A 15,252-nucleotide genomic window follows, 5' to 3' on the forward strand; every position below is an offset into this window, starting at 1 on the left:
GAATGTGAATCAACGATGTTCCAGGTATAAATGTACTAAACACTTGTGTATATGAATGTGAATCAACGATGTTCCAGGTATAAATGTACTAAACACCTGTGTATATGAATGTGAATCAATGATGTTCCAGGTATAAATGAACTAAACACTTGTGTATATGAATGTGAATCAATGATGTTCCAGGTATAAATGTACTAAACACTTGTGTATATGAATGTGAATCAACGATGTTCCAGGTATAAATGTACTAAACACTTGTGTATATGAATGTGAATCAATGATGTTCCAGGTATAAATGAACTAAACACTTGTGTATATGAATGTGAATCAACGATGTTCCAGATATAAATGTACTAAACACTTGTGTATATGAATGTGAATCAACGATGTTCCAGGTATAAATGAACTAAACACTTGTGTATATGAATGTGAATCAACGATGTTCCTGATATAAATGTATTGACCATCTGTGTATATATGAATGCGAATCAATGATGTTCCAGGTATAAATGTACTAAACACTTGTGTATATGAATGTGAATCAACGATGTTCCAGATATAAATGTATTGACCATCTGTGTATATGAATGCGAATCAATGATGTTCCAGGTATAAATGTACTAAACACTTGTGTATATGAATGTGAATCTACGATGTTCCAGGTATAAATGTACTAAACACTTGTGTATATGAATGTGAATCAATGATGTTCCAGGTATAAATGTATTGATCATTTGTGTTTCAATGATGTTAATGATATAAATGTTTAAAAAAATCAAATCCTGCAGGTTAAACTATTTCTTTTTACCTCATAAAAAGATATAGTTTTAATTAGATTTACACAAATAATACATTTTTCATATGTATTTATTATCTAACATGACTATTAAATAATTAATAAGGAAGGTTTAATTATCTATAAAATAAATCTATTTTCATCATAATCGGTTAAGTATTTAATGAGTTACAACCTAGTATATAGTGGGTCAGTTTTTGTGCATATGTGAAAAAAAAAAAAAAAATATGGCTTTTTGCCTTAATTAACATAATAAATATGATATATCGCACATTTTTCTGAATTTTTTGCTAAAATTCTATATTTTTGCTTAAAAAAGGTTATTTCATTACAGTAAAGTTAAAATAAAATTATTTTATTGAATAGATAATGTAAATAGCTATTAATCAACATTATTTTCAACAAAATACATCAAATATTTATTAAGTTATGGACAATAAAGTGCATCACTATAAAATGGCGGCCATTTTTGACGCCATCTTGGATTTCAGGGTGACCGCAGTAAATTTGCAACGGCACACCTCGTGATTATTTTGTCTCAGGGTATTAGCTAACAAAAAAAGTTGGTGTGCTGAGTGTGTAGAAACATGGCAATAGGACCTCTCTATACAAGCTATTGGACCTCCGCTTATACATTAATTTAGCCAAATAATAGACCCAACCTAAAGTGTGTGTTACTGTGCGACTATACTGTCAATATAATGAAGAAAATAAAAAAATAAATATAAACAATTACTGACACATGTAATAAACCTTTTATCTCTTTTTGAGATTTGTGTTGTACGTTTTCACGCTGCTGCTCTAGCCCGCTACGTCCCATTAGGACTACTCAATCAGAAGCTAAAGCAAGCAGCAGTTATAGTTCTAAGGACGACAGTTTTGCGAAAATGGAAACTCCCCTATAATTTATTGATTCCAGCTGCTACAGTAGACCCAAAAAAACTTCTGGGAAAAGAGTCTATTAGGACATATGTCATGCTAAAATTACAAATCCCAAAGCATTTCTGGTATATTCACTGTCAGATATTCATTGAATTATTATCGAAACAGTCCATTCAAGTTTGTGTTTGTAATAGGATACTTCACACTTGAAATATCTAGGGTGATGAAGTGACCCCCAGACTTGACCTTAGCAATAAAATTAACTAAGGCTATGTTCAGACCCATGGCGTTAGACCGTTTTAGCGTACAACGTTACTAGCAAGGTCACATTACAAACCGCAGAGAAAAAAATGAGGTGTTCAGACCCATAGCGTACGATTATCGTTACAACGGAAGTGCGCCATTCAGGTTGTTTCTAGTTGCATATTCATGTGCTCTTTACCCACGTGTTTTCATCATTATTTCCACTGTATATAGGCCTAGATCTCAGCCCTAAAACAATGATGACAAAATTTGCCGTAAATAAAACATACCTCAGCATTTATTTAAGAAAAATATACTAAAGCCAAATTTCTGTTTCTATTGTTTTTATTTTGTATTAAAAAACATTTTCCCCAGGCTCTTGTGTTACGAAAATAAAGCAGGCCTCCTAATGATGAAGAAAAAATTGATTGTGATTAGTCTATCCAGTCCAGTCAAAGATATATATTCTTTGGTCCAGTCTGTTGAAAATAACCCTTAACTTGCTAATAAAAAAAACACAGCTCCCCTTGATTGTTTACTGAATTTTTTAGGAGTTAGGGGGTTTTCAGCATAAAACTTGTCCAGTCTAGTCTGCCTTGTATATGAATGAGTGACTTGACGTCCCACTTTAGTCTTTTAGCTTGAATGAAATGCGTGAATGGCTCTAGCCTAGGCCTAAAAGCGGACGGGATCGTAGTCCCTATGTTTAAATACAAGGTGCATGTATTTATGCCATTTGTTAGAAAATATAATGGCGCTACTGCAGTTTCGCACCACACCGTTATATCTTCGATTTCTCACCTAAATTTTTCTTTTTCACACTCACAACATAATATTATGTAACATGTTTATACGATTCGACCACTTACGAAGTAATTTTTTTTAAATAACAATACTTTTCAAAACATTTTAAACAATACTGAACTCGATGTCAACACACTGCGAAATGTTCGCCATCTTATATTTATCACTTAATTGCCAGAATGTATGCTTCATTTTCCCCAAAAAATGTAGAAACTATAGAGGCCAGTGTAATAAAATCCGATTACACATATATAGGCCTAGGCCTATTTAGTTTTGAAAGGCAAGAAATATTTTCAGCTGGCGAAAGAGAGGTTTAATTAATATTTCATTATTAATATTAGTATTATTATTCATATTAATAGGTCCTATCAATGTTTTATGTACAGACTCATATCGTCGCCGTTTTGATATGTACAGTGAGCTAGCTGGTTCTTTATATTATAAAAACCACTCTTTGCAGTTTAAAAATAAAAACAGAAAATAAAACATGCATTGATTTCTGGCAATTTTCTGATTCTAAAATGGCCACAGTTCGATCGAGGTATTCGCGGAAATAGAGCTGTTTTGAAAGGCATTTTTTATTGTGATAAAGGTAAATATAACGGTGGCTAAATCATGGAAACATGTTACATAATGGCCCAAAATTGTATGATGTGGGTGTGAGAAAAAAATTAAGCGATAAATCGAAGATTTAACAGTGTGGTGCGAAACTGCAGTAGCGCCAATATAATGGTAATCAGTTGGTGGTGGTTTGTAGCCTTTGTATAACAGTTGTATTTGTAGTCTAGTTAGGTCTTATTACCTCCGCCAAGGAGGTTATGTTTTCACCCCTGTATGTTGTGTGTGTGTTTGTGTGTGTGTTTGTGTGTGTGTCTGTGAACAGCCTGGAGGCCACAGTTTTTATCCGATTCTAACCAAATTTGGACACAATGATCTATGCCCAAAAAGCTCGGACGAGTTCGAATTTGAGGGGGAAAGGTCATAGGTCAAGGTCACAACTAACAAAAAACTATTTTACTGCCTAGAGACCACAGTTTTGATCCGATTCTCACCAAACTTAGCCACAATGATCAATGACACATCATATAATTGTGGTTAAATTTTTAAGGGTCAGGGTCAAAGATCAAGGTCCACAAAAAAAAAAAAAATAAATAAAAAAATAATAAAAAAAAAAAACCCCTCAGTGGGACTTGAACCAGCTATCTCAACTGTGAGAGGCTGGATACATAACCATTACACCACACTGTCATCCACAACTTTGTAGTGTGCAGTTAACATATTTACACTTAGAACTAATAAAAAAAAATGTAAAAAAAAAAATATTCAGGGGGCATTTTATGTAGGGGAATTTTACAGTAGGCGGAGGTTTGTACTCTCGGAGTACCCTCTAGTTTTAATTTTATTCTGGCCTTTTTGTTATTGAAATCCATCTCACACATTGACGGTACAAGATGTTAGTCTAGGTCAAACCTTCGCGTCATAACAGGAAACGTTCTGATTGGATACAACGTTGACTTACAGTAGCGTCGTACGCTAAAATGGTACTATCAACCGTTTTCCACTACAACGCTACAACCGTTGTACGACGCGTCGTACGCTAATCCCTAACTGTTCAGACACACATTTTTTTTCAGGTAAAATAACTATTATGTGACAATAAAATGATGACACATTTAAAAACATTTGAAATAAAAAATATTTTTTCAATAAGCCAGCAGCGTTTTTTGTAAGAAATATTTCTTGTTTATATCTAGAGAAATTAATGTGATTATATGTTATCGTATTATATCATATCAGGGCCTCCCTCAGATGAATGACTCCCCCGAAAAATAAAGAATCCGGCCATTTATTCGAATAAATAGGCTACGCTATAATTTTTCATACCTTACCGTCTGAGTGGCAGATCAACGAATTCCCAACGAAATAAAAAAGAAAAACATAGGCCTATTTCTTTTATAGACGCAAGTGTTAATAATTCGTAATGTCAATTCGGCAATATGTCGACGAAATAGTTGTCGGCGAAATGTCTTGTCGGCCAGTTGTCTGTCGGTTAATTGTCTGTCGGCGAAATATCCTGTCGGCGAAATGTCCTGTCGACCAAATATCCTGTCGGCTAAATGTCTGGTCGGCAAAAGGTCTGTCGGCTAAATGTCTGTCAACGAAATGACATTCGGCAAAATGTCCTAGTACCACTACATACACACTCTGAGAGAGAGAGTTGATCTAGGAGGAACACATGATTATCTGATGAGGAGATGCGTGGTGAGAGTGTGCAGGTGGGTGGGGGTTTTTGAGGCCGGTGGTCGAGCCAGTATCAATTATTCTGTTGTGTGGCAATGCCTGGTAGATTAAATGAACAGAATCAATCATTTTTATTTTGCGTTAGAAATTGTTTCCACAATAAAGACGATGTAAATTCAAGGAAAAAGTATATGCCAAGACACAAAAGCATTTTACTAGGTTACGCTAGGCCTAGGCTATATGTTGCCATAGATTATACTTTATAGGCTAGGACTAATAATTAATTGTAATTTCATCAGGACTAGTGTGTAACCCAAATAATTGCATTCTTCTGGGCATCATTTTTAGGTGCTCAGAAATCGATTGAAACAACCTATAAATTACTAGGAGCCGAATGAATGTTGCTACTAAAAAAATTGGTGTGGCTACCAAAAATTATTATGAGCCATCATAAAAATTTGATAGTGCTACCAAGTGAAAAAGTTAATTTGCTGCCCTGAAATGTGACTTTTCTACAGGAGAAAAGTTGTGGCCATGTCCTCGAGGGCCACGCCATGTTGTTTACCTTTGATATGTAATATAAACGGGTGCTGGTCAACCCGTACCCAAACCAACCCGTATCCATGCCAACTCGTACCCAAATAATTGGTCAACTCGTACCCACTTTGGCTAACACGTACCCAAACCAACCCGTACCCATGCCAACTCGTACCTAAATATTTGGCTTACTCGTACCCAAGTATTTGGCTTACTCGTACCCATTATTTTGCTTACTCGTATCCATTATTTGGCTTACCCGTACCTATTTTTGGCTTACACGTACCCATTATTTGGCATACTCGTAACCAATTTGAATAATTACTTGCAATGATTTGATCAGCTTTTGCCGTATGAATATTTTTATATTTAAATTGTTTTTTTATTTTACAGGTCTCGGTGAAATGTGTGCTAATAAAAATGACCATTGATTTGATTGTAAACTTCATTTAATTATTTGTTAACATTTAATTAAATGTAGTATTATAGTTTTATAAACGTATGTTTGATGTTTTTTTTTTATTTACGTAAAAAAATATTTGAACTGTTGTATATTTAGTATTACAATTCAATTAGGCCTAAGCCCAGGTAAAGTACCAACAACGTATAATTTTTATACTTATCAATTTTTATTCTTATCATCTAATTATCTTCCCTGATTACATTCGATCAAGTAATTATTATTTCTATTGTATCAATGGTATATTTAAAATTGGTTGAATTAACACGCCCTGTTTTAAGCAAAAAGCCTGCAGGGCTATGGGGTTGAATTACTTGTGTTACGTGTTTTTGCTGACCGGGATTAACCTTTTTTTATAAAAAAAAAGGCATTTATAGGACGTCAAAGAGACGACTCAGTAATGACATATGATCGCTTTTCATATATTTTATTTATTAATAATTCAGTGAAAGGCAATTAAACATTTTGGCAGATTTTCTTCTATAACAGCTACGTGTTTTTGCTCACTGAGGATTCCTCTTATATTTTAAAAAAAACGCATTTGTAAGGGTCCATTTGTAGTGTGTCCAAAAATAGACAACGCAATGTGGCGTATGATCGTTTTCTATTTATTTTTTTCCTTAAATAATTCAGTAAAAGTATCTGTTTGTTTACGGTAATTAAACATTTTTGGTAGATGTTTCCTCAATAACTTACAGCTACGTGTTTTTGCTGACGAGGGATTCAATTTTTTTTTTTAAATACGCATTCTATAATGTGTCAATTAAGACAAATGAATGAACTACAATCGTTTTTCGATGGCAACGGATGTCGTCTTATTTACTAAAATAATATAAACGTTCTGAAGGCCTACGTACACTTGTCTGACTAATTCCGTGTACTACTATTCGTAGTAAATAATAGATTAATAACTATTCATAAATGAAAAAAAAAAGAATGCAGCACAGCCGACCACTGACATCTTCCATGTAAAACAGCACCCTCAAGTATTAACTTGACCAAATACAACGTACCCAAATACGATGAAAGCTGTATTCATATACAGTAAACCTGACATATCAGATGCATGATGGGCATGAAATATTTTTTCAAACAAAGGTCAGTTTGTTGAAGCCTAGCTTTTTACAAACATAAGTTTCCGACACATTTTCGTCTAATTTTTTGCAAGCTACACATCTGAGATGGCAGACTAAGCTCCCGATAAACGCCGGTGCTCGCAAGAATGCAAATTCCAAGTCACTTTCGGGATGTTTTTTTTAACATTCTCAATGAACAAACAGCAGCGACGACGCTGTCGGGGCAGCTCCCGGTAGGCCTAGGCCCCACATGGTCATCGTCGGATGAGTCCGTCTACTAATTTATTCGTAATTTCGAAATCGGTCATTCATAATGGTTAGGTTTTGTCTCATTTTGAAGAGAAGAAATAGGTTCTGATGAAGAGATATAGTTTTATTCATGAATTATTTAGCAATTTTATGCATTTGGTAGTCAAAGATAAATTTAAAAATGTTGAATAGTTTTCCTAAAATTTTTCTAAAATTTTCATTTTCATTTTCATTTCCTTGGCATTATTTTTTGAATTTCTGTCTCTAGAAAATAAATTATGGTTAATTATGTGACATGTGCTTTTTAGGTCCCAGGGAGAAAAATAAACTTAGGGGTCAATGGGTTAAATGCCTATCATAACATTCCAACAAGCTCATGTTCAACTAGTAGCAGCCTAGCCGATTCAAAATCATCTCTGTAACAACACATAAATCCTGTCACCCACTGGATGTACAAAAAAAAACACCTAAAAACACCTTATCAATGGGAGATGATCAGGTTGCTAAAACAAAAGTGATTTGAGAGTACTGTAGTTAGTAGTCTTTCAAAGGATTAATGGAAGAAAAAAAAGAAAAAAAGAAAAAAGTAAAAAAGGAAATAGAAAACAGAATCCATTCAGCTCCGGCAGGAAAGATATTAAAGCCGGCACTAAATGTTTACCTTTATTGGTACATATAGGACATTCCTCAGTGGCAAACATACATGTGAAGCATCTTGCATGTCCACACGAATCTGTTAATCTGCGTTTTTTACCTCGATCATATGGTTGTTGACAAACAGGACATTCAATTGGATTTTCTTCCATCTACAATGAATATTTATACAGTTATTAATTGTGATAATATTCTCCAACTGTATAGTACCAGTAAGAATTACTACCCCTTTTTGGAACACGAATGGCGTGTTCGTGTAATTTGCTTCCAGGGTACCTTTACTTGGTGCTATGAATGCTATTTAATTTATCACGCTGCTGCTTAGCCCGCTACGTCACAAGAGATGACTCATTTATAAGCTGAAAGCATGCAGTAGTTATAGTACTAGACACTGACGTTTTTGCTAAAATACAATAAGAAGTAAAATACAATAAGAATTCATACTTTGATATGTCATAATTGTGCAAAAAAAAATACTGAATCTGTAAATGATGATGTGCTTATTATTGCTAAGGTCAAGTCTAGGGGTCACTTCATCAAGCCTAGATGCTTCAAGTGTCAACAAATTGTATCCTATTACAACCAAAAACTTTACTATTATTACTGTATGAACTGTTTTGATAATAATTCAATGATTATCTGACAGCGAATTACAGTATTATTTTCACGCTGCTGCTCTAGCCCGCTACGTCCCATTAGGACTACTCAATCAGAAGCTAAAGCAAGCAGCAGTTATAGTTCTAAGGACAGACAGTTTTGTGAAAATGGAAACTCCACTATGATTTATTGATTCCAGCTGCTACAGTAGACCCAAAAAACGTCTGGGAAAGAGTCTATTAGGACATGTCATGCATGCTAAAATTACAAATCCCTAAGCATTTCTGGTATATTCACTGTCAGATATTCATTGAATTATTATAGAAACAGTCCATTAAAGTTTGTGTTTGTAATAGGATACTTCACAATTGAAATATCTACAGTAGGGTGATGAAGTGACCCCCAGATTTGACCTTAGCAATAAAATTAACTAAAGTGACAGAAATTGAGTATTCACTTCTGTAACAAAAAAATAATATTTATTCACATATAAAAAAAGTAAAGAAACCCAAAAACCATTGTCTGACAGACAATTTAAGTATTTGTTGCTTTAAATTACATTTTTTTCAGGTAAAATAACTATTATGTGACAATAAAATGATAAACAGTTGAAATAAAAAATATTTTTCAATAAGCGAGCAGCGTTTTTTGTAAGAAATATTTCTTGTTTTAGATTGAGAGTCAAATGGGACTCATTGTAAATACCAAAAAATAATGTTTTGATTATTTGACACTGAATTATTATAACTATCTAGTTCATGACCACAGATGGTTCTCGAATACATAGTAATTTCAGCGTAAAAAAACTGGCAAATTCAAATGTACGTACGGCAGGACTATAAAACATTGTCATTTACAGAAACAAATAAATAGACACAATGATTTATGTAGTCAACCAAAATTAGCACCAAGAAACTTGTCACAAAATGAGTCGAAATTTGTTACTTGGACTCATTTAAACAAACCCAATTTTGTTAAATTATTCTTTATATTTCTTTATTATCCAATCAGTAACGAAATATTTTTTTTATAGGCCTATAAATAATATACCACTAAATAGAGTAAAACATTTCCGATTTAATACTTCATTAAAACTATCACTGTCTCATGGTCGATTGAAATAGTAAAGTACATTTAAAGACCACTAATACGTTTATATTTTTGTAATTATTAATTAATACAAACGTTGAGAAACAACTGACAGTAATAAAGTATTATATTATTATGTGTTTATAATCTAAAAGTAGGGGCTACCCACACTCACGGTGATAAAGTTTATTAGTATATTTGTTTATATTATATCTAACAGTACCAACACACTTTTGATTCAAATGGCGATCAAAAGTGGTTAATACCTATTTGCAGTATTGTATAGCATTACAATACTATTTCTGTTTATTCTCCAAGGGTCTATAAATTTACCTACTTGTGTTAAACCATGGAGGTATGCAATAATTTGGAATGTTCCATTCATTGCAAATCAATACATTTCTATAAACGTATATTAAATCTATCAAAATAGTATTTTTTAAAGAAAATCATTCAACATTATGATGCTGTACTCGAGCTGTTCAACCGGTTTTCAGCCATTAAAAACAGTTATCGTAGGAGGAGATAGGAAAATGCGAAGCATCCTCGTATTATTGTATGCGGGTATTTTTCACGATGGACATGTATTAGACAGTGTATACCACGATCGGAAAACACCCCTATTTGGGGCAAATCGTTGAACCTAAATTCGTTTTAATTGTCAATAACTAATTATCTGACTCAATTTAATTAGTAAACAGGGTTACATCAGGTGGTTAAAATCAGTACCGAAAGTACGAACCAACTTTATATACCATCGAGTAAACATTCTAGAAGTAACGCGCGATTTACCGAATTTTGGGACGTACCTGGCTAAAGCAGCAGCGTGAAAACAAATCTTGCATAAAGTAGTGTTACTTACAAATAATAATAATGAGCAAATTACAAGTGATAAAGACACTGCAAACCAATTTAATAAACATTTTTCTTCACTTTTTGAAAAACTTACTATATCTCCTACTACTTTAACCGTAACATAAATACTACTGTAAATCTGAATACTTTTAAATTTGATATTCACCAGAATTTTTTTTTAATGGAATTAATACAATTTCTAACAACTAGATGGTATGCTCGCTTTCCCTCGCATACCATCAAGGGGTCCCCACAGATGGTTCTCTAATACAATAGAACCCACGGGGACAAACAAAAACGGGAGTGTCCCCTTAATTGGGGTATTCGTAAATAAAGACAAAGTAACAAATACTGGATACCATAAAGAACAATTAATTGATTTGGACTCAAGAAATTGAGGAGAAATGGAAATTTAACTACGGAGATTGGGCGGCACGGGGGGGTGGTGATGGAAACGCAGTAATAAAGTTGATTGTATTTATACAGTATAAGAACCACACTAAATAAATACAGTAAGACATTCACCATTCGGAAACGCTAGCTCTTATTTATTAACAAATTAAACTGTAGTCTACTTCTTATTAAGCTAGGGATTATTAGACAGTTTGCTAAATATTTAGGGCTAATCATCGGTTGCGATGTTAAAATTCCTGGAAACATTTGTGTGAACAAAACTAATTTCTGTCAATGGTCATGAGTACAGTAGAAGAACCTTCATTTATGTACAGTACAGGACCAAAAGGCATACGTAAAACATATAATCTGGAAGCCCATGAATATTTGTTTAGCATTGCGAGTACAAAAGGTCTCAGGCATGGAATATGTCAAGTGGGGTCCTCGGACCATCAAACAGCCGTTTGATGGTCCCTGTACCAACTCTAGGGAGGGGCGCTCAAAATCTCCAAAAATTTGATTTAATTAGCATAATCGAGTACATAAATGAAACCAATGTTAAAATGTTTATTTTTAGGGTTTAATTGAAGATCCATCATTCTTAAATGTCAACTCCTGTACCTAGTCCGCTTAAGAAAGCCGCTAATTAGCATTTTAATTAGCATTTTAATTAGCATGGACGAGTACATCGATGAAACTGAGAAAACGTAATTCTTAAGTGCCAAATCCAGTACCATGACCCCTTAAGAAAGGGTCAAAGGTCAATATATGGCCCACCTAGACTTAATTAACATAATGAGTACACATGTGAAACCAATGCAAAATTCTTTCTTTTAAGTGTCAACTCCTGTACCTAGTCCACTTAAGAAAGCGATTAATTACCGCTAATTAACATTTTAATTAGCATAATCGAGTACATCAATATAACCTTCGGCAATACAATAAGTACGTTTACCCAACCGAGAAAACGTAATTCTTAAGTGCCAAATCCTGTACCATGACCCCTTAAGAAAGGTCAAAGGTCTGTTTCTGTTGCAAACAAACTTGATTATACATACTGTACTTAGTAGCCCTAAACTTTTGAAGAAAATTATAAAAAATTTATTTTCAGTGTCTAACACAGATTTGTCTTCCTTAAATGGCAACTTCTGTCAACCTATTTCACTCAAGAAAGCTGCTAATTAGCATATTAATTAGCATGACATGCTATAAACTTAGGATATAGACTTACTTAGCATTAACGCCTCATAAAGATAAAGATTCTAAGTTGTGCTTTTAAAAGGAGTAGATAGAGACCATTTCGAAAACGTATATTAAAATCAGTAGTATTCTGTTAAGAAAAAAAAAATCCAGTACGTATCAATCCTGGCAAATGAAATGATAAGTATGTCTAAATAGTGTCAAATTATGAATTTTAGTAAAAGTTTAATACACAAATCACATGCAAACTAATCAGAAGAGACTGTAATACCCCAATTAAGGAACTGGTAATTATTGTTTTAAGAGAGCCAGTCACTAAAAATCAAACATTAGGTGGCAAGGGTCAAAATTTCGAATTGGCTCATATTTTCCACATTGGTAGACCTTGATGTAAGTAAACCTGATGTGTAGTTTGTTTGGTAAAATATCGCTTAGTTTTCGAGAAAATCGAAAAATAACGATTTTCGGCCATTTTTGTTAATTTTTGGTGTATAATTTACATTAAGTTTAACAGCCTCTGGAAGCCAAACGTAGCAACCTAGCGTTTTAATATTTTAGACTTACATTAACTAGCATCTTGACAATAATTTAATAAAGTTTCAAAAAATTTGATGAAATTCTAAGATTTTTATTAATTAATTACTAATTAGCATATATAAAACTCTTAAAAAGTAGGGCAAAAACAAACAAGTTTTTTTTCATGTGCGACAAATTTTTTTTAAATAAAAAAATCATCAATTTGAAGTATAGATACTAATATTTTTTAATCAAGTAAAACAAAATTGGGGAAACCATTATGCGCTCCGCGCCAGAGCCACAAAGTTGTAAAGAATTCAAAGATTTTATCTGTCGGCAAGATCAATTAAATCTACCTATTGTTTTCTATTTAGGAATCTAAGTCACTTTGAGCCAAACTTTTATTATGAGAAACAAACTTGAAAGATAAACTGAAAGTTCCTGGAATAATTTTGAATTAAGTTGCAATTTAAACACAAACTAAAATACGTTTCTTGTAAAATTTCAATTACTAACCAATATACGAAATTAAGCAATTAACTAAAAATCACTCGCTTATGCTTTGTCAAACCATATTATTATAAATCATTCCATCCTCTCGTAGTTTATAGCATAAAACTTAAAAACACATTTGTTTTAACTTGTTATTGTTTTCCTGTTTTTCGAACCTGGTCGAACATACTCAACGAGAATGTTTCAAAACATTAACCACAGTAGACAAAACCCTTTACTGCGTATATTCCATAGACAACGATATCTTCATTGACGTTGACAACGGAACAGATTTGTTATCCATTTTAGTTCATGTCTTACAAGGTAAAAAAAACGTGTTGAAAATAATTACCTCCGCCAAGGAGGTTATGTTTTCACCCCTGTATGTTTGTGTGTGTGGGTGTGTGTGTGGGTGTGGGTGTGTTTGTGTGTGTGTCTGTGAACAGCCTGGAGGCCACAGTTTTTATCCGATTCTAACCAAATTTGGACACAATGATCTATGCCCAAAAAGCTCGGACGAGTTCGAATTTGAGGGGGAAAGGTCATAGGTCAAGGTCACAACTAACAAAAAACTATTTTACTGCCTAGAGACCACAGTTTTGATCCGATTCTCACCAAACTTAGCCACAATGATCAATGACACATCATATAATTGTGGTTAAATTTTGAAGGGTCAGGGTCAAAGATCAAGGTCCACAAAAAAAAAAAAATAAATAAAATTAACTTTGCTAATTAATACTGATATTATAGAACGAGTAAATCAAACAAAGTTTCTTGGTGTTTATCTAGATGAGAAATTATCATTTGCATATCATATAAATTCAATCGCAAAGAAAGTTTCAACAGCTATAGGCACCATGAATAAAATAAAATGCGTACTCCCATACGAAATCCTATTAAAAATATACAACTCTCTCATATTACCTAACCTAACATATGCCATAACACTATGGGGATCTACTAATCAAACTATTTTAAATCGTCTTTATATTTTACAAAAGAAAGCACTTAGAATTGTTTGCAACGTTCCTTTTCATCATCCTTCTCTACCACTCTTTGCCCGCACAAAAACATTAAAATTATCTGAGCTGTACCAAAAAAGTGTTGCGATATTCATGTTTAAGTTTCATCACAAGAAGTTGCCTATTACTTTTGATTCTTTCTTTGCTACAAACAATTCCAAACATAATTATGAGACAAGGGCTAAAGACAATTTAAGCACTGCTTTCAAAAGGACCCTATTGGGCCAACAAAGTGTCACATACAGAGGCACTAATGTGTGGAACTCACTACCCAATGACATTAAAATGTCAACCAGTATTGGTATGTTCAAACATAAAATTCATGATATGTTTGTCACCAGTTATCTTTAATTTTAAGCTACTGGTTAATTCATTTTCTCTCGACATTTGATTTGTTATTATCACTGCATTATTTCCATTGTTTGTATTTTTATTGTTACAATTAATATGGTACATTATACTGTTTTTATCTATTTATTTATTTAATTATTTATCTATTTCAATTTCAATTTTGTTTGTTTTGTTTTGTTTTTTTCTCGTTTTGATCCCAAAAAATACTGGGGTAATAATGCTTGTAAAGCGCCTTTGAGCATGATTACTCATGAAAAGGGCGCTATATAAATCTGGTATTATTATTATTATTATAAGGGGCTTTGCGTCTAAAGCATTAGCTTACAGCTTAACCCCGTTCACAACCTCAATTAATTTTGCATGTACTTTGTATTATCTGAGATTGTGAATAAAGTTATATATATTGAAAAATAAAAAAATAATAAAAAAAAAAACCCTCAATGGGACTTGAACCAGCGATCTCAACTGTGAGAGGCTGGACACATAACCATTACACCACACTGTCATCCACAACTTTGTAGTGTGCAGTTAACATATTTACACTTAGAACTAATAAAAAAAAATGTTAAAAAAAAATATTCAGGGGGCATTTTATGTAGGGGAATTTTACAGTAGGCGGAGGTTTGTACTCTCTAGTTCTTATATATAATTACTGTCTGATGGCTTTAAGTTCAAACAACATGGAGATTTCATGTTCTTTTAAATCGGTTGTTGGCGGAGCTTGTGGATTCGATAGAAAAGACCGCAAACAGAGCACTGAAGTCCTACCTTTACAAGCATGCCAGAAGGAAATCG

General features: G+C 33.2%; 1 protein-coding gene across 2 annotated transcripts in view; it reads right to left on the bottom strand.

The window, feature by feature from the left end:
* LOC140040726 (protein TANC2-like) overlaps nt 1-15,252 on the bottom strand; it is a 128,543-nt gene that overhangs the window by 99,619 nt on the left and 13,672 nt on the right. For both annotated transcript variants that reach the window (XM_072086873.1, XM_072086872.1), the window contains exon 2: nt 7,950-8,094. In XM_072086873.1, the coding sequence (XP_071942974.1) occupies nt 7,950-8,094 (145 nt within the window). The remainder of the gene's footprint in view (nt 1-7,949; nt 8,095-15,252) is intronic.

The sequence above is a fragment of the Antedon mediterranea genome, chromosome 2 (assembly GCF_964355755.1).
Source record: "Antedon mediterranea chromosome 2, ecAntMedi1.1, whole genome shotgun sequence".
Lineage (NCBI taxonomy): Eukaryota > Metazoa > Echinodermata > Crinoidea > Comatulida > Antedonidae > Antedon > Antedon mediterranea.